The 20,707-nt window shown below is 38.5% G+C and overlaps 1 protein-coding gene across 2 annotated transcripts in view; it reads left to right on the top strand.

Moving 5' to 3' along the window:
* The window catches only part of Chpt1 (choline phosphotransferase 1), a 30,574-nt gene that overhangs the window by 6,828 nt on the left and 3,039 nt on the right, over window positions 1–20,707 (top strand). For both annotated transcript variants that reach the window (XR_003713327.1, XM_028783026.1), the window contains exons 2-7: window positions 6,744–6,891; window positions 7,998–8,139; window positions 13,940–14,024; window positions 15,363–15,494; window positions 18,918–19,076; window positions 19,470–19,595. Coding sequence is in view for 1 of the 2 variants with exons in the window: in XM_028783026.1 (XP_028638859.1) it covers window positions 6,744–6,891; window positions 7,998–8,139; window positions 13,940–14,024; window positions 15,363–15,494; window positions 18,918–19,076; window positions 19,470–19,595 (792 nt within the window). In the remaining variant the exon portion in view is untranslated. The remainder of the gene's footprint in view (window positions 1–6,743; window positions 6,892–7,997; window positions 8,140–13,939; window positions 14,025–15,362; window positions 15,495–18,917; window positions 19,077–19,469; window positions 19,596–20,707) is intronic.

Genomic DNA, 20,707 nt, shown 5'->3' with positions numbered 1-20,707 from the left:
AGCCATTACTGCAAACTGATCCTGGGCGGGTTAATTAGAAAGTCACTCGGGTTTCTTCATCTAGATATGACCTCATGGATCATGTATAGCAGATGTCACAAACCCAACGTCTGAAAGTCATGTTACAGAATCTAGAGTGGAAACATGCCATGCAGTCAATGTGACCTAGCAGTTTGATTCAGAGGATGATGCAAAGACTGTTGTCCAGAGAGTCCAGTGCTTGCAAGTCTAAATCATAAGTGAAGTCTGTCCAGTGAGCAGGTGTGTAAGTGTTGCTTAGCATCTGTCCTGTCTCCTTCCTATTCTGCACACACTTAAGGATGCCCAGGATTAGTAACTGTTCTCTGCTCACAGTTAGTTTTGACACAGCCAGTTACACACACTCTCCCTCGTATCTCTCGGGTGCTTAACTTCCCTCCATATGACTTGAATTATGATAAGTGGGATTTTTCATAATACAGATTTAGCTTTATGATATGGGTGTCTGTTTAGGAAAGAATACTGTCTTCTTGCTCTCCTGGAGTCTTACTTCTCTGCACTTTACTCTCTGACATGTCTTATCTTACAGCGTGGAAGCTTCCAGGGCCTCCTGTTTGAGGACCCACTGCTGTACTCTGAACCTGCTTGGGACCATGCACAGCCAGTGACAGCAGTCATCCAGTTACTCTACAACCCAGGGCCCTCGTTCTTAGGAATTCCCTTGTCTACTTCAGTTCCTTTTTTTGTCTTCTTGTTTCTCCAGCAGTAGGTCTTTAAAGAGCCTTGTGCTGGGAGGCTCAGTGTTGCCTGCTGTGGAAGGCCTTACAGGTATCGACAGCCCCCTCCCCTCTCTCTCATAGCCCTTCCTGCGCATTGATGAGAGACGGTATGCCCTCACTAAATCAAGGCATCTGAGCCGTTGGGAAGTCATTTTCTTCCTGGCTGACATTCCGAAGAGGAGTCCATTCCTTCAGCCTAAGCCTGTGTATGTAACGCTCTTGGTTTTTCTCACTCTTCTGTCTTCTACTTTGTACGTACCATGTATGGGGTTTAAAGTGCCTGCCTCAGACACAGAAAGATTCGAGTGCTTTATAGTTCAACAGTCTGGTCTTCTCCCTAATGCTTTTCCAGAACCTAAATGGCACAGGAAGCTACTAGCTAATACTCATTGTTAAGTACGGCTGGCGGCCAAAAGAAGTCTTATTTAAGTTTTTGTTTGTTTCTTTGTTTGTTTGTTTGTGATCAAGCAGACTGAGTACACTTCTTCAGGATGTTTAACGTACTAGTATCTGGGTATTTGTGAGGTTTCTTTCTCCATGAAAGTCAGATAATAGACAGCTGATTTACTACCCTCTGGCTTTCTCTATAAGAAAAAAGTTTTCTTTTCTCCATTTTCACCTAGATACATCGAATATTAAGATACCTGTTGGTCTACACTGGCTGATTATTACCTTTCTTTGCGAGCTCCTTCCAATAAATAAAATGAAAAACATAAACGGATTCTCTGCAAATTAAAAAAAATATTACAAATGAGAAGAGTAGCAGTAGACCTCTTAAATTCTTATGTCAAAAGCACCACATATCTTTTTCAGATTATCATTTATCTTGTGAAAGTAATCATTATTGCTAAGCCATTGCTTGTGGGTGAAAGAAGAGAAACATGCCATTTTAAGAGAAACCAAGTAGAGTGTCATCACGATTCAACACCCGGTTCTTTGTAAGTAAGTCGTTACAGTATGCAGTTTTGCCTGTCACGTTACACTGAGAAGATCTGATATGTGGTTTAAGAGATCTGAGGGAAGGTGTGAGGTGGAAAGCCTTTTGCCGTTGGTTTCCGTTCATTTACATTACAGATTTTAAAATGTCCATTGACAGGCTGGAGAGATGGCTCAGTGATGAAGAACATTGCATTTCACCTCCAGGGGACTCAAGTTCGATTCCCAGCACCCAGGTCAGGTAGCTCAAAACTACCAGGAACTCCAGCTCCGGGAGATTAGATACCTGTGGCTTTCACAGACATCCAGACACATGTGCCATATTTAAAGAAACAGTAAGCAGAATGACTCAACATATTCTTTCCTTTGACTAAATTCAGTCTTCATTGACTAGAGGATTCTAGAGCTGTGCCATTGTAACTTACTGCTGCCAGCTGGGGGAAGTTCCTTAAAACTAAGGAAACTGCCCATGAAGACAGAGTATTGTTACAAACTCACAGATACAGGTTAGTAGTTTCTTAAATGTTTGTGTTCGAGATGGCAATAATCCTATGAACATGAACCATACTGCAACTGGAAAGCAAGCCTCTGTAGAAGCTGTGCTTTAGAGTGGAATATAGTGACCAGTATGGTGTGTCCTTTGATTTCTTTCTAGGTGAAGCACAGGTGAAGAAAGAGCTGTATTCTCAAAGGAGGGGACACAAGGCTTTGCTGGGTGTTAGGAGAACACTTAGGAAGGGAGTAATTGTCAAGCCATAAACAACCCAGGCCCTGGACTTTGTTGGGTGTGTTGGAGCCGGAGAGCGGAGTAGGGTATTCAAGATAGGGCCCGGCTGAAACTCTGGGTAGAGCCCTGGTCATTCCATTTTGTTCAGAAGACTGACTGACTGAGGGGTTGGAGAGAGGTGGCCAGAGGAACCTTGAGGGCATGAAGGACTTGCCCCAAGTCCTCTAATGGGGCAAAACCACCTTTACTCCCACACTGTTGGTTAATTTGGCAATGAGTATTGAATGTATGCTCTGTTAATCACTGCGTTGGAGGTGGAGGTAGGGAGTGTAGCCCTGTGGCTGAAAGACAGGCCCTGCCTATTCACTCTGATTAGTTCAAACCAGAAAATGAAATTGTGTGATTGTGTGATTGTGTGTGTGTGTGTGTAAGAGACAGAAAGAAGCAGGGAGACATTTGGAGTCCTGGTCTGGAGAGCTTTGATTAGAGATCGAAACCCCAAGGAGCAGGCAGAAATATGGTGGGGTAGGGAACTACCACCTTTTCTCCCCCTGCCCACCCCCTCTCCCCGTGCCTACCTCCTCACCCTCTTCCCAACTCCTCTTCCCCCGCCCAACTCCTCTCCCCCTGCTCTGCTGCCACGCCCCTCTCCACAACTCCCTTTCTCTCTAGTGTACAAGTGAAGAGTAAGGCTTTAAGTGCCATGTCTTCCTGGCCAAGCAGCGGCCTCATTCATTCGTGGGCCCATAAAATCATTAGTGTCTACTGCTGTGGAAGTCCAGAGAGCACTGAGATGTTTCAGAATCACCATCTAGTGACTAAATGTGGTCAAATTTCCCACTTGTACACAGGGCCTTTTCAGTGCTGGATCCTTCCATAGAATTTATTGCCAGAAGCCTTTCGTGGGGGCAGAGGAAGTAAATAAAGAAAATAGAGGGTAACAAGAAAAATGGCATTGCCCGTCCTTTTAGACGTCTTAACACACACTGCGGGCTGCGGGCGAGAGGGTCCTGATGAACAGAGCCGGTCTTTGTAAACCTCCCAAGATCGTTTTAAATTCAGGAGGGTTTTTGTTCCTCATTTTTATGCATTTGGGATGGTTCCTCAGTTGTCCCCCCTCCCGCCCCAGCTGCCTCACAGTACGTGTGACAGCTTAGTGCTCTCTTCTATCACTTGACACGGGGTGCTGCTCTTTAAGAATACTTCTGTCGTCCTCTGCTTTTCTTTTAAGTGAAAGTGACTTAGAATCCTTTTAAATAAATAATTCTCAGTACAGCACAATCAAAGCCAGCCTGTGAGTACCCGGGCCAGTCAGGAATGTCGAGAGACCCAGTCTTGAAAACAACCCTTTAAAATGTAAAAGCAAGATAGCCAGCGATGTGATTACTGGTGTCAGCATCTAATAGGAACAAATTATAAATTTTTTATATAGCTTATCCAAAGCAAAGTTCTGTTTACTAGTAGGAAGATTGAGGAATAGGTGTTTGGGCTGATTTGAGTATTTGTAGAATCACCATAAACCATGCACAGGTTGATATTTGAAATGTATTTTTGCCACGAAAAAAAAATAGGCAAACAATGATAGTAGCTAATTCCATTATGCTCTCCCTGTGTGCCAGGTTATCACAAAGAGTGATAACAGTTCTCTCATCAGATAAAGCCGTTGTTACTCACCGGTTACAGGTGAGGTAATCCGACTTAACGTGGTAAAGCAAGATTATTTTAGGGTTACACACCCTCAGTGCTAGCACTTGGAAGGCAGAGGCATGATGGTCACTATGAGTTCAGAGCTATCCTGGATACACAGTGAGACCTTGTCTCAAAAACAAAAAATCAGAGGTTAAATGACTTCCCCAACCAAGGTCACATGATCATTACATGGCAGAGCCAGGAAATCAACTGCACATCAAACTTTTTCTTTAACAATTTTACTTTCTTGGTCTCCTTCTTCTTCCTCTTCCTCCTCTTCCTCCTTCTTCTTCGTGTACAGTTCTAGGCTGCCTGCATGTGACTTGAATTTTAAAATTTCCCCTAAGGCTCAAGAAAGCTTCGTTGCCAGCTGGTGGGCCTTTGAGAGATCTCACTTCATAAAGCATTAACCCAATGATGACTCATTTCTGAGGGGAGGGTTGCAAAGTGAGCCTAATTGGAAGGAGTAGCCAGTGGGTGTGTCCCTGAACACTTCCTCTTTATGCGCCTCCTACTGGATAAGAGGTCGACTGCTTTGGGCTACCCTAAGGTCCCTGCTGGTGGTGCTTCCCCCACCCCCACCCCCAAGACCAGAAACAGTGGAACCAAGCAACTGTGGACCAAAACCTCCAGAACCACTGGCCAACATGAACCCTGCCTTCCATTTATCTGAAAAAAGAGACCATAATCACAGGTCTCTTCTGCTGTGTGTCTATGTGCCATTATATGGAATGCATGTCATGTGTCTTTTTCTTTGGCTTTTAAAATGCTTTTGTTACAGTGTTATTGTTGTCCCTCCTCTTCTTCCTCCTCCTCTTCTTCCTTTTCCTTCTCTTCCTATTATTACTATGACTACTATTATTTGTCTTGGTGGAGTGTGGGCATGTGCATGTGTGTGCATGGGCCGTATAGGAGAATGAAATAGAATCTTGCAATATCTCCTAGGCTAGCCTAGAGCTTGCTATGAATCTTGAATTCATGACCCTCCTTTCTTAGCATCTTGAGTGCTGACTTGGTTGATTTTTAAAACTATTTATTCTGCCTGGACTTTGTTGAGCTTCTCATATATGTAGGTTTATAAGTTTCATAAGGTGTGAAAATATTTCATTGTTTCCTGTCATATTTATGACCCACCTATCCCTCTTCTTTCTGAAGCACACACATGTATGTGCTTTTCTGTTCCCCTGGGGACAATTCTGACCAAGTCTAGGTACTCTTCGTCTCCTGCCTGTGCAGTGTTTGACATAGTTTTCATCCAGGCTGCCTGCCAGTTCACGGATCTTTCCTTGCATAGTGTCTAATGTAAAATAATCATACCCAAGGTGTTTTACACAGCACATTCTATACTCTTCCCTTCCAGAGTTTCTGTGTAAGTCTTTTCTTCCATTTTCCCTTTTGTAATTTTCTCTACCTTCTTAAAAATATGGAGCACATTTGTAATCACTTCCTTAATATCTGGTCTGCTGTTCCTATTATTTCTTACATTCTTGAATATCATCGAAGACTGATTGATTTTACTCCTCTGTGTCACATTCTGCTGCTTTCCGTGACTGCTAATTTTTGATTGGGTGCCTTGTGGGTTTGGATTTTGGATTTTCCTCCCTCAGATGTGCTCTATGTTGGTTGCAGTTAAGTTGTAGAGAATTAATTGGATCCTTTAAACCAATGGTCCACAACCTTCATAACGCTGCAACCCTTTAATACAGTTTCTCATATTGTGGTGACCTTCAGCCATAAAGTTTTCCTTGCTACCTCATAACTATAATTTTGCTACTGTTATGAATCATAATGTAAATATCTGTGTTTTCCAAGGATCCTAGGCGACCCCTGTGAGAGGGTCCTTTGTTTGATTCCTAAGAGAGTCTTAACCACAGGTTGAGAATGTCATTTAGGTTTTGTTAGAGATATCTAGAAAGTCCCTGGTCCAGGACTAATTTTGATGGCTCCAGGCTAGTTCACTTCTAAGAATTATTCTGTGTCCCACACATTACAAGGTCTTACTGCCGTGCCCAGTGGGAACATGACTTCTCCCCAGCTCTGTGTGAGATGTGAGAAGGATTTGACCTTCAGTTCCTGGGACTTCTTCCCCTGGCCCTGGTTAACAGTCTTGTCTTGTTGAGGCACTGATCAGTTCTTAGCCAGAGAGTTGGAGGCAGCCTTTTACAACCCAAGCTCCCCTCAGGACAGCTGCCTCCCAGCTTCTCTGCTGCACAGATTCTGACTTCCTCCATTTTCTCAATTCTGCCATTCTCAGTACAAATGATGGGCTCTGTTTATCCCCATTCCTGTGTTGTGGCCTGGAAATAACAGTCAGCTGGAGCAGCCAAGGGGTTTGCCTCTGTTTCCTTCTCTCAGATCGGATTTCAGGTTCCTTGCCTTACATAGGTGGGAGAGTAAATCCAGTCTCCAATCTCAATCATGAGACACAGGCAGGTCTGCTGTTTGCCTTGAAGGTCTTACAGCAAAGACAGCCTGAAAAAATGTCGTACAAGTGCCGTTGATAAGTACAGGAATCTTAGAGAAGCCGTGGGCTTGGAATCCAGCGCAGAGTCTGAAACTGCTCAGCACTGACACTATGTTTTCACACAGAAGCTAGCTTGTCACTTATTCTTGTCGACCGTATCTCTTTGTAGGCACCATACTGGACATACCTTTTATGTGCCCTGGGACTCTTCATCTACCAGTCATTGGATGCCATTGATGGAAAACAAGCCAGAAGGACAAACTCTTGCTCTCCTTTAGGGGAACTGTTTGATCATGGTTGTGACTCTCTTTCCACAGGTAAATTAATGAAGTTTTGCTTCTCTTCTCTGGCTTTTCAAAGACAAATCTGAGATATTTGAGTTGCTGGTATTTTGCAGAGAGAGATATTTGGGAGCAGTTTTGCCCAGCAGGTTTTAAAAGTATGTTCAAAAATTCCTTTTGTGCTAAAATGATCTTGCAAGCTTTCCAGCTCGCTCCTGCATGCAATGCCTCCAACTCCCCTTGGGTCAGACTGCTAAAATCCCCCTCTTTCTTAGTATACAGGGGCAATAGAGCAATATCAACTGGAAGGAGTTATAGAGAGTGGATCTTTGTCCCTCTTCAACTTAAGGTTAAAAAGACAAACTTTCTTGGTGGGCAGTGAGCTGGGCTGTCTAGGCAGAGTGTGAAGGCAATCACAGGGTATCCTCAGTGGCTGCTACAACCACAGAGCTACACACTAAACCTGGCTAGGACCAAAATGACCCCTCACTACCCTTTGCTTAAGCGTAATTCTATCTCAATATCAGTCGTCTTGCAAAATTACCTGTTTCTGTCATGAATCTGATGCCATGCCACATCCTGAAAAGTACAAATAAAGACGGAAAAATGAAAATCACAATCCACTCCTGGAGTCCCCTCCTTGAGCTGTTTAACTCAGGAACAATTGTCCCTTCCATAAAAGTCTGCCTGTAAAATGAACTATGCAGATCTCAGAAGCACACCTTCCTCACTCAAGCGGCCTGATCCACCAAGCAGTCTGACCCACCCCTATGGTTGAGCACATTTTTACTGTTTGAGACTTAGTTGAAACTGGAGCTCTCTGCCTGCTCTGCAACTGGTCTCCCACTGAGGTCTACGAGATCCTTTGACTTTTTTTCTTTTTTTTTGACCCAGGGTCTCACTAAGTTATCCATGCTAGTTTTGAACTACTGTTTTTTCTTAAGCAGTCCTCTGTCCCCCTATGTAAATCTGTATAAACAAACAAATAAAAGTTGAGTTTTGCATTGTAAAAAAAATTCACCATTTTTTTTTTAAAAAGTGTATTATATTTTAATGCCAGGATTATGTCCCTTAAAACTATATTTCTAAACAGGTTAATACTTAGTTTTCTTTCTTAACTCTTCCTAAACTTGGCTTTTCAGTATTTATGGCCATTGGCGCTTCAATTGCTGTTCGCCTAGGAACACATCCTGACTGGTTGTTTTTCTGCTCTTTCGTTGGGATGTTCATGTTTTATTGTGCTCATTGGCAGACTTACGTCTCAGGAGTGCTGAGATTCGGAAGGTAAGCATGTTTTTTAAGTTTTACATTTTATGATGCAACCAAATTCATTTTCATAATCTGTAATGGCATCTGCTCATATTATGAAGATAAAACTGTGTTTGGGAATTAAAATTCTTGTTATTTATCAGAATAGCCATGAATACCACACCTATAGCTGCTCTGGTATCCTGCACCATGTCAGAGCTACATTATTTGACAATAGTCTTTTCTTCTAACCTCTGTAGTTATATTATTTGACAATATATTTTTCTTCCAATCTTCTTTGACTTACTAGTTCAAATAAGGATAGTTGGGATAAAAGAAAACAAAATTTTTATTTTATTTATTATACCAAACATTTTTTTTAAAGGGTATACAATACCTAAACACTATTGGGCTCATAAAATAATGTGATGCTGAATCTAAGGATATTTTTATTGTTGTTGAAGAATTTTAAATAAAACAAAAAAATTTTAGATAGGATTATATATGTAGCCCAGACTGGCCTGGAATTCACTATGTACACAAGTGAATTACAAGGTTGGCCTCACACTCATAGAGATCCAATTGCCTCTGCTAAGTGCTGGGATTAAAGGCATGTACCACCATGCCTAATTAAAAATGATATTTTGGTCAAATTATCATATATCCTAGAGAGGGACCCCCTTGACAATAGTCACTAACAACAGATGATCCTTTGAAGACTCAGCTGTGGGAGCCAGGTGAACTACCACGAGAATGCCCTATAGATGCTAGGGCTACACTGCTTGGCACTATACCTTGGGTTCCTCCTCCTTAGACATCTTTTTGCTAACACATAGACAGATGCTGTGCTGTCTGTTCAGGATTTGTATGTATTTATATATGCACACACACCCCGCCCCCGTACTTAATATGCCCTTAAATGACATGGACAAAGGACAAAATTTAACATAAATTTAATTAAAAACTTATGGTGAAGCTCATTTCTCATTATGTTCTTTACTTTTATCTAAAGGAAGTTCATTCCTTGATAACTACCCACTTTTCTGCTACGTCTAGTCACTAGTTAAAACCCATGGAGTTGTGGCTAGGTCGCATATAATTCTGTTACTGAAAATTCCACAACACAGATATTGAGTTGTAAGTGTTGTAGGTAAGAGTATTGATTCTGAGGGAGTCAACTGTTCTAGAATAGTCAATTGTTCCAATACAGGCACTGAGAAAACATTTTAATTCCCTGCCCCTCACCCAAAGAAAAAATCCAAACAAAAAACACCTCCAAATAATTTATAGCTCATATAACATGAGGGTCTTTAGCAGATTTTAACACCCCTCTTCCTTCTCTTCTGTAAAGTACCATACATAACATTACTGTGTTTCCTTTGAACATTTCTCAGGTAGGCTGGAAGTTTGTGTTTGCTTGCCATTGATGTTGTAAATACTGGATGTCATGATTCACATTTTTATTTGCGTGTTAAGAGTCAGTCCACTTTATTCCTTTAACTGTGCCCCAAATAACTCAGTCGAGAAGTTTTCTTCCACATCTTTTAAAAAACCTAATCCATATATTTACTATATTTGCTAAGAAATTATTATTCCTCTCATATCTAAGGACAGGTATCAAAGCAAAGATGTAAAGTAGGTAGACAGAAACATTTGGAATTCATGAGAAAAGATGTAGATTGGAGATACGGATTTAGCATGTAGGAAGACAGTCTTAAAGACATAAAACGGCTGAGAGGATATAAATTTGCAGATGAAATTCTGGAACCAGTATGTTAGGAGCATGAAGACTTGCTTTAGAACAGGACGACTTAAGCTGGTTCTACTCATGATCCCTTTATCCCTGAGAAGTGACTATATGTGATATGGGTATATGGGCTTAGAAAATGGATAAAACATTGACTGATAAGAATCATAAGTAATCTTATTTTAAAACAAATACACAAATATGAGTGGTTTATTAAAGACAAAAGCAATGGGATGGGAGAGGAGGCTGGGCTCCATCCCACACGGCACTTCATAGCTCTCTGTAGCTCCAGTTCCAGGGATCTAACACCTTTCCCCTCCTGTGGGCATTGGCCATGCAAGTGGCATACAGGCATACATGCTTGCAAAACACCCAAACATAAAGTAAAACAATAAAGACAAAAGCAGATTTGCATTCTAATGAATTCAATGTGCTTATTTATTTTTACCTAAAGAATAAATCTTGATCATTTGATATTGGAGGACATAGAGCATTTTCAACATTTTCAGAGCCAATTGTTTGTTGGGTTTTATAATTATCAATGCTGATTTCATATAAATATATAATCCAAATGTCAGAAGTATGTTTAGGGCTGTTACACATGACTGGTGTGGTGGTTTGAATAGGAATACCCTCCATTGGCTCTTAGAGTGGAATGGTTGGTCATTAGGGAGTGCCACTCCCTAATGGGGAGATGATGTTTGACGGGATCAAGAGGTGGCCTTGGTGGAGTAGGTGTGGGGTTTTGGAGGAAGTGTGTCACTGGGGGTGGGCTTTGGGGTTTCAAAAGCTCAAGCCAGGCCCAGTGTGTCTCTTTCTTTTGCTGCTGGCTGCTGACCTAGATGTAGAACTCTCAGCTCCATCTCCAGCACCATGTCTGCCTGCATGCTGCCATGCTTCCTGCCATGATGATAATGTACTAAACCTCTGAACTTTAAGTCAGGTCCAATGAAATGTTTTCCTTTATAAGAGTTGCTGAAGTATGGTGTCTCTTCACAGCAACAGAACATTGACTAAGACAACAGAAAATTCTTTCATAGTCCTAAATCAAGCTTCATCTAATGCCCTATTGAGAAACTCAAGTCAGCAACTCAAATTCAAAAAGAAATGTTTAAAGTCATACATTCTAATACAACAGTTATTGATTTGATACATACATAATAAGGGATGATTAAAGCAAACTATTGTCTGTTTTTCATAATTAAACTACCTGTTTCTCTACAAGCAGAAAGCTTTGTATGAACAATAAAAGCAGTGCAATTTATAATGTACAACAGTCTTGAATCTGAACCAAGGCATTTCAGGCAGTGTTGGTTAGCACCACGCGCCGTGTATACCGCCATGTATGCATGCTATGTGTTCAGAGCAAAGGCTTTAGGGAAGTCACATGAGGAAGCCTGGGTGAGCATAGCAGATACTCCAGAGACCTCACAAGTTGACTGTGAATTATTAGTTATAATGTTTTCGGAAACTTTATACTATTGTTGATTCTTTTGGCAGCCCCCATACTCAGTTATATGGGCTGCTACCCAGAGCTGAGGAGCTAGTTCTAGAAGGGAACCTGGGGAGATACCTGTAGTGTTTTTGCTACTCTGCTTTATGCTCATGGTGGGTCGAGCTTTCAGCTACATGCCCAGGGAATTTTTGGATCCACTAATACACACACACATTAGCTTATTTTTAATATGCCATATAGCTCAGTGGTAGGGCACTTCTAGTCCTCTGCCAGCTACACTGGGCCCATCAGGGAAGTGGCCAGTGGTCACTTACCTGAAATCTCACATGGCTGATTGGCTTTATCTCCTACAGCTCCTGCATCCATCCATATCCCACTGCTTCACGACAGTGTCTCCTTCTCGATACTGTGTCCTAGCCCATGCAACTCTAAGGGTCCTGCCTGTCTCCCTTTACCCAGCCATTGGCCACTGGCATCTTTATCTTTATTGATTGATCAAAAACCAATTGGGGACAAGGACCTTTAGCATTTGGACACGCAGATTCCCAGTTGAATCAAAGCATTAGAACCAATCTCCAACAGACATGTAGCAAGATAAAAAGTCACAGTAAAACATGGAATCAGAATATAGCAAAGTAGTTCAAAAAGAGAATGACTCATCTTAAACATTGTAATCAGGTTATACAAGAGAATCACTGAAGTTGAACCACTGAGTAATTGAAAGCCATTCGGAGATGTGGCTCAGTGGTAGAACACTTGCCTATCATGTGTAAGGACCTGGATTCAGTTTGCAGCACTGAAAAAAAGGCATTTGTTTAAACAATTTCAGTAGAATAATGGGACCAACAGCTAGACTATAGTAAATTAAATGGGAAGGGATTATCGGTGTAGATGGATTTTTCAGTCTGCCAACGTCTAGATCAGAACAGAAGAGTTTTACAGTTTCTGAGGAGTGTAAGCTAGGGGGACTCATAATGCTTGATTACTGCCTTTGTTTGAGAGAAATTTAAACATGTCTATATATGAAGCAACAAATATCTGTAGAAACCAAAAAGTTGCGGCATCGATAACTTAATAAGGAAAGCTGTTAAAATTCTCTCTACTTCATTCATGAAATTAACTTAAATGTTTAAGAACTTGCCTTAGGTGAGCCTAGAGAAATGGTTCAGCAGTTAAGAGCACTGGCTGTTCTTCCAGAGGACTCAGGTTTGGTTTCGAGTACCCACTTGGCAGTTCACAACCATTTGTAATTTTAGTTCCAAGGGCTGTGACACCCTCTTCTGGCATTTGTGGGTACTAGACAAAAATATGGTGCATATTACATACATGAAGGCAAAACACCCATACAGATAGACAGACAGACAGACAGACAGATAGATAGATAGATGATAGATAGATATGTACGTACATATATACATAGGGGAGACATGATGGCTCAGAGGGTGAAGGTGCTTGCTGCCAAGCCTGATGACCTGAGTTTGACTCCTGGGGCATACATGGTAGATAGAACCAACTTGCTCAGGTTGTTTTCTGATCTCTGTGGCACACATATACAAGCATACATAAATACACACACACACTAAATAAGTGTATTAAAATGTAATAAAAAGGGAACACTGATTACCAAGAAGAAGAGGAGGAGGAGGAAAAAGAAGAGGAGGAATAATAACAATAACAATAACAATAGTAATAGTAATAAGAAGAGGAGGAAGAAGAAGAAAGGAAAGAATAATTATTTGCCTTATGACTGGAGGAGTGACTCAGTGAGTAAAGTGCTTGCTGTACAGTCACGGGGCCTGAGTTCAAATCCCCAGGTCCCACATAAAGCCAGGTGCAGCAGCAGATATCTGTAATCACAGTATTTCCTTGGCAAGATGGGAGGTGAAGATAGGAGAATCCACAGAAATTTGCAGGTTGGCTAGCTGGCTATGTGTAGCAGCAAATGACAAAGAGAGTAGTTTAAAGTGAAACATAAAGTGAAGCCCAACACCTAAGATTATCCTGTGACCTCCGTAGGAACCTGCACTCACATACCATACATACCAACATTAATAATCAACAATAATATACAATTTACCTTAAGGCATATGATTACTTATATATTATTATGAGTGTCTTGTGATTTTTTTTAAAGAATAACACATAATTCTTTTGAAAAATTTAAACCACACAAATACATCAAGTAGAAAATAAATGTCTGTGTGGTACACCAAGGTATCTTGGTGGCTCCTCCAAGGAGAATGGAAGAGGCCAGTGGGGGTGAGGGGGAGGATTTGTAAGGGTGGGACTGGAAAGAGGAGGGAGGGAGCTATGATTGGGATATAAGTGAATAAAAAAAATCTTCAAAAAAAATGTCTTGTTTCTGTAGTTTCTGTAACTTGTTGCAATCTGTACATGTTATACAGTAGTTTTTATCTGCGTATACTGATCTTTACCTGTGAGAACAAATGTTCTTTTCTACCCAGCATCGTCAGCTCATACAGAATTCAGTGAGGGGTATAAAGGCATAAAGATTAAAAACCAACCAGACTGTGTGGTTTATTTGCACCTGTGTCGTAGAGTATGTGATAACTCACCTTCATGTTGGAGAACTCTGTTTACAAGCACTCACACCCCTTGCTCTTCCTCTGTAGGGTGGATGTAACTGAGATCCAGGTAGCTTTAGTGATCGTCTTCATGTTGTCTACCTTTGGAGGAGCAATGATGTGGGACTATACGGTAAATCTAAATATGCAAATTTACATTGAAATGCTTTTTATGTGCACAGGAGGGTACTAGATTGTTGCCTGTCTTTAGAAATTCTTGGAGTTATATTTAACATTCACTCTCTTTTATGAGCCTTTTCTTTCATTTAATAATATTAATATTCTGTATGCTAGCTTTATATGACATTTACTTCTATAATGAAAGTTTTATTGTATAGAAAAAAACTCCCTATTTTCCTAATACAAAAGAGAAAAAATATGCTGAGGTTATAAATATTTTAATAGAATTAGTAAAATATATTTGAAATTTATCATTAAATAGCCTCTGACTCAATGCATATTCATCAAAACATAGATATACAGTATTTTAGAAATCAAACCTTACTTTAAAACAATGAAAAATTTTCCTGTGGCATTTACCTATTTCAGATTCTCAGTTACTCCTCATACCCGTAAGGTCAGAAACAGGCTTTTCGGTTACTTTCAATTAGACCTGTGTTCCCCAAGACATTCCCACCCTTCCCATATGAACAATAGAATCAAGAATGTTCTACCACTGACCTGAATCCACTGGCTGCTGAATGTGGCCCAAGAAGCAGTTGGCAGTTCTAGTCATTAAGTCAGGTGTACATATCTTCAATTTGCAACTGAATCTTAAAACTTGTTTCATTTAGGGTTTTCAGCAATAACAATGGAAAAAAACCTCACATTATGATACTAATGATTTTCTACATTTAGTGTTATCCTCTAGTTTCCATAAATTTGGGCATCATTTCTCAAAGTCTCTTTTCAAAGTATAATAGCATCCGACAATTCATGATTATTGTTTTTAAATCCTTTGCTGCCTTTGGAAGTTGTCTTGAACAACAGTTAACCAACAGGTAAATATATCACTAGAGGTTTAATCCTGGGTCTTAGCTACACAGTCTTTTTGCATGCACACATGTGGTATTCATCACATGTGGTATTCATCACATGTGATATTTATCACATGTGATATTCATCACATGTATAGTGCAGACCATGCTGTCTGTCTTTTCTGTGATGCTGCCTTTTAGAAATTACTAAGTTCCATTGAACTATGCTTTTTCATGTTTAAGTCAGATAAAGGCTTGTGAAATTAACTCTTTGATTATAACCCTATAAACAAACTGAACTGATTTGGTGGCTTCATTTTTCAGTTAGTAAAGCAGTCTCAAAAAAATTCCTGTTTGTATTGCAGAAGCTCAGGCTTGGTGTTGTGGAAAAGGGTAGCCTGTTGTCATGTCATGTCATGTCATGTTTCTTCCTATTTAACAGGAAGAGAAATTCTGTTCTATTAATGGTTTGCTTGTTTCCTCTACCTCCAAAGATACCTATCATAGAAATAAAACTGAAGATCTTTCCGGTTCTTGGAGTTGTAGGTGGATTAATATTTTCCTGTTCAAATTATTTCCATGTGATCCTCCATGGTGGTGTTGGCAAGAATGGATCTACTATTGCAGTAAGACATTTACTTTTGTCACCTTTCAATAGTAATATGTAATAAATTTTCACTATATAAAAGGATAGTCAAATGCCCTAAAACTCAAGAATGGAGAAAGAAAGCAATTACCTTGAAGAGTTTGTTTTAGTCATGTAACACAAAAGCATTTTAAAAAGTTTAGACTTAACACATTCTTCTTTCTTTTAGTGTTTTATAATTGCACATAGTAACCATAAGCATTACCAGTGCCGTCTGTTTGCTCATTAGTTTTGTTTTGATTCCAAAGGCCAAAGGTTTCATAAATGGAATAATTTATTACTTATAAATTTTATGGAAATTTTACTGAAATATACCTTAAGGAACGAGTCTGATAATTTGGAATTCAAATTTTAACCTTATTTCTGGAGTATATATGCCCATATTTGTGTTCTGTTTTGCTTATACTATCATAACTTGTGGATTTATTCATATTTGTTTTAAAAAGTCAGGACTTTTAAGTAAAAAAAGAGACAATTTCTGACACTTTTGATATCTACATTTTTAGAGTGTCTTATCTTCAAGATAGTTGACCATAAAAAGGTAGTACTTATTCAAATGATGCTAGTTTTTGCAAAACTGTTAGATTGACTTTTAAGAATGACTTTAAACTATAGCATTATCCAATTTCTTTGGTTCTATGACTTAATATGTCTGTCGTTTAAGGGTTTATTGATTTAAAACAAGGTTTAATTTTAGGTTTTGTTTTTTGTTTCTTGGTTTGTTTGTTTGTTTTGGGGAGACAGGGAGACAGGGTCTCTCTCATTAGATCTGAGAGCCCTGAAGCTTGCTGTGTAGACCAGGACAGCCTCAAACTTAATACACTCAGCTAGAATAAGATTTAATTACCAAGAGTAATAAACAGAGGATATAGTATTTTTAGTTATAAGAATTCTCATCTTCCCAAATAATTTGTAAACTGGCTCTTAAGACAGTTTCAAAAGTCTTCCATAATTAATAAAGTCTCAAAATTTTAAGGTATCATTTAGAATTCAAAAGCAGGGCTGGAGAGATGGCTCAGCAGTTAAGAGCACTGACTGTTCTTCCAGAGGTCCTGAGTTCAATTCCCAGCAACCACATGGTGGCTCACAACCATCTGGAATGAGGTCTGATGCCCTCTTCTGGTATGTCTGAAGACAGCTATAGTGTACAAAAATAAAATAAATTAAAAAAATAGAATTCAAAAGCAAATTATAAAACACCAAATGATAAAATTCCTTTAGATATGCAGGTTCTCATCGACTTGTAAAAACTGTTTTTAAGGAGTTTTTCTGCTGACCTTAGTATAATACTGTGCTTTAGGGACTTGCTTGACCATGGGTAATAAAGTAGAGCAATAACAAGTAAGTTCCAGTAAAAAATTAGATTTAGTAAGATTCAATATCCATATAGAGAGTATTTTACCCAGAAATAATTATTAAATGTTTGAAATATGAATTAAGTGAAACTCAAGCTAGGCAGTAATTTCTAACTGACAATGATGGGTTTTCAAGAAGAAAACAAACAAACTAGGATCTCATTATATAGTTAAAGCTAGCCTCACATTCCTGTGCCTGACCCTCCCAAACACTGGGAGTAGTGAAGAGTTTTCAAATTGAGTTAAAGAGCATAATACAAAGTAATATTTCCTAATATTATTACTTAGAAAAAGGTTTAAAACTTTTTTTTTGAGACAAGGTCTCTTTGTGTAGTCCTGGCTGTAATTTATAGTTAATTCTACCTTAAAACATAGAAACTTAAAAGAATTAGGTTGTTTTTAATAAACACATTGGTGGTTATGGAGTCAGTAAGTCTCGGTGTTAAGGAGATTTCAACATTTATTTAGGATAAGAGTTGATTTATACTGAAGAAAGATTAATGACATAGAGTATATTAAGTTTATATGTAGAAAGAAACCAGGGTTAAATCGAGCCTTCCTAATCAATGATTCTTGTATTTTGTAGCCAACAGGATAAGTTTTATCTTAATATTTTTACAAAAATTCATTGACAGTCTTAATTATTAATAGCCTTTGACTTAGTAAAAGTTGATATAGAAAATCTAATTGTCAGTTGTGTTCATTGTAGAGCATGTATATATAAAATTTGAATCAAATTTGTTGTGCCGTATCATTTTTTGTATAACCCAAGGATTCTGCGAAAGTTTGAATTTGGCCATATACTAGTTTTATTCTTTATTCTCTAGTTGTTTGCACAAAATAGATGTTCAAAGCTAGGCTTGGTGGCACATGCTTATAATACCAGCATTTGATACGTGGTGGCAGGAGGATCAAGGATGAGTGACAATGAATTTGAGGCCAATTTAGGCCACATGAGACCCTGTCTTTAAAAAAAAAAAAATGTTTGCAATATTCTTTTTCCTACCTACTCTCTTAGAGAACAGATACTGTTAAACTTTCTAAGACTCTATAAACCTTGCTATCTGTAACCTGAGAATAGCCTCTCCTTCTCCAGGACATAGAAAGTAAAGGATCACTGGTCAGTGGATAATTCTGCAGAAACGGTCCCTTTTGATTGAAGTACTCTTCCTGTCCTCCACAAGAGTCTCCTTTTGACTTAGAGACCTTGCTCCCTGTAGCCACCCAGTGTCTCACTGCTGGGGTTGGTGCTTCATACCGAGAAATAATCATAGATTCCCAGCCCTTACAATAACCCACTAGACCAGAAGCTACTATAACACAAAGAACACTTGAGAAAAATGCATTTTATATGAAGAGTTAACATTCAGTATATCCGCAGCTCTGTGTAAAAATGGCAATTTAGAGAGTATAAAATACCTAAATTGTATTAAAGAGTCTTGTAATCCAGATCTTCCACACTGTATTACAGCAACTTTCAAATAGCTTCTTGGCATGCAGCGGTGGCACCCCTATATCCAAGCCTGGGTTTGACTGTTATCACAACAGGGTGCACACACCCTGGAGTTACTTCTAGCTGCCAAGGCTTGAAACAGCTTAAAATTCTTGACCTTCCATCCAATTTACACCTTGTTAGAAAGAAATCTCTACTTGACAGATTGCTTTAGTGATTAACCCCTTGGGTCTGGCCCATCATGATCTTGGCCCTCTTCAAAGCTCCCACAATCATGACCTTGTCCTTGTGTGATTATGGTTTGTCCCCAGGGTTGCTTTCTCTGCTTCACAAAGAATATATTTCAAAAAATCGTGGTCTCATCTTTACTAAAATAATAAGATTTAAATACTGAAGAAATGAAAGTGAAAACACATTCTGGTAATTTACTGGAGATTTTCAATATCTTTGTGTTTGTGTGTGTGAAACATTATGGTATGTCATTATATATTATTTTTCTGTATTCACAGGTCTTATACATTTACTATCAGTCATACTTTATATTATCTTTTGATGACAAGTGGTAATTGTTTGTTTGTTTGTTTTTATCTCTCAGGGCACCAGTGTCTTGTCACCTGGACTCCACATAGGACTAATTATTATACTGGCGATAATGATCTATAAAAAGTCTGCAACAAATGTGTTTGAAAAACACCCTTGTCTTTATACTTTAATGTTTGGATGTGTCTTTGCTAAAGTTGCACAAAAATTGGTGGTAAGAAATTCTTCTATAAAAGATTCATGATATATAAATATTATAGTATTCAACCACAAATCTGGGAACAATTTCTTATAATATGTTCGTCTTTCTTTATGGTGTCAGCAGCATAACAAATAGCTGTTTGTGCTCCAGGTAAAACTGTGAGTTAATAGTGTATTCAATTTCTTTTTCATTAATAGTCAATTTTAACTTTCTGATATCAAGGTGCTTAAAGATTAGAACTTTTAATAGCTATCTTTTCATGAATAAGACTTGTATTAACTATTCCTTTATCAAATATGAAATGAAATGGAATTGTCTTAAAAGCGAATTAATGTCTTGTCCTAAAAATTAGAGCAAAAATATTTAAAACTTAATAGTGAAATTATTTTATTTGCTTTTTTATAGATAGCTCACATGACGAAAAGTGAACTATATCTTCAAGACACTGTCTTTATTGGGCCAGGTCTTTTATTTTTAGACCAATACTTTAATAATTTTATAGATGAATATGTTGTTCTATGGATAGCAATGGTAAGTACTTTTTCAATTTATATATATATATATATATATATATATATATATATATAGCAAATCTTTTGCTAATTTACATTAACCATCCTGTTGCTAGACTTAAAAATCTGTTCTCTGTTCTGTGCATAAGCACTGGGAGTTAATGACCCTTTAATAGGTAACACATTAAACTTCTTGGAGTAAATTAATAGCCTACTATTAATTGATATTCCATTTAGTTTTCTATTATTCCCAGTAGTGATATTTTTTAATTCTTTCTGGTGAATAGTGAATGTTTATAAGCAGTATTCTGAAAAGTGTTTGATAACTAATTTCTTTTAATTTGCTATCTATTTTTATGGCTCCAAAACAACCTAAATTAAACATCAAATTTGTGGATATAAAACAGTCTAAATGGGAAATTACTCAAGATATCTTGGAAATTTGATGTAAGGATTTAAAAAAAATAACTTGAGAATTTCAAACATACATATGATGTATTTTGATTATATTCATCAATACTCCTCCAAACTCTTCGCAGGTCCATTCTCACCCATCTAACAAACACCCCTCCAAACTCATGTCCTTTTAAAAAATAATCCAATGAGTCCAATTTCTACTGCCTATATTCTCTTGGGTGTGGGAGCTTACCTTTGCTCCTTCAGGAAATAAATGCTAACATCTTAGTGAGCTTCTCTTTCTACTGAGGCATCTGTGACCAACATCAATCAATAGCTTTTTGTGGGCTTTATTTTCTTAAGGTATTTGACTCTAATTTCACACATTACCCTTTAATTTTTTAATATAACAGAATTTTAGGTATGCTTCCCTCAACTACAGCCTCTTTTCTAGACCTTTTAAAGTTTTTTTTTAATGTCAAAGGAATAAAAATATGTGAACAGCTCCTTCTGATAGGAAATTTGTGGCTTCATTCAATGGCAGAAAGCTGGTAGAATGTAGAGTCAGAATACTTAGGTCATTCTACTTTTGAGCATTTGTACTGTAGTCTTTTTACCTCTATGCTTCAATTTCTATAAATACCCAGAATATCTGTACATTGTGGCACATACTTGTAACTCTAGCACTTGGGAAGCTGAGGTAAGAGGAGTGACATGAGTTAAAAGGCCAGCCTG

Source organism: Grammomys surdaster, unplaced genomic scaffold (assembly GCF_004785775.1).
Source record: "Grammomys surdaster isolate TR1022 unplaced genomic scaffold, NIH_TR_1.0 958, whole genome shotgun sequence".
Lineage (NCBI taxonomy): Eukaryota > Metazoa > Chordata > Mammalia > Rodentia > Muridae > Grammomys > Grammomys surdaster.
This window is presented reverse-complemented; position numbering and strand designations above follow the sequence as displayed.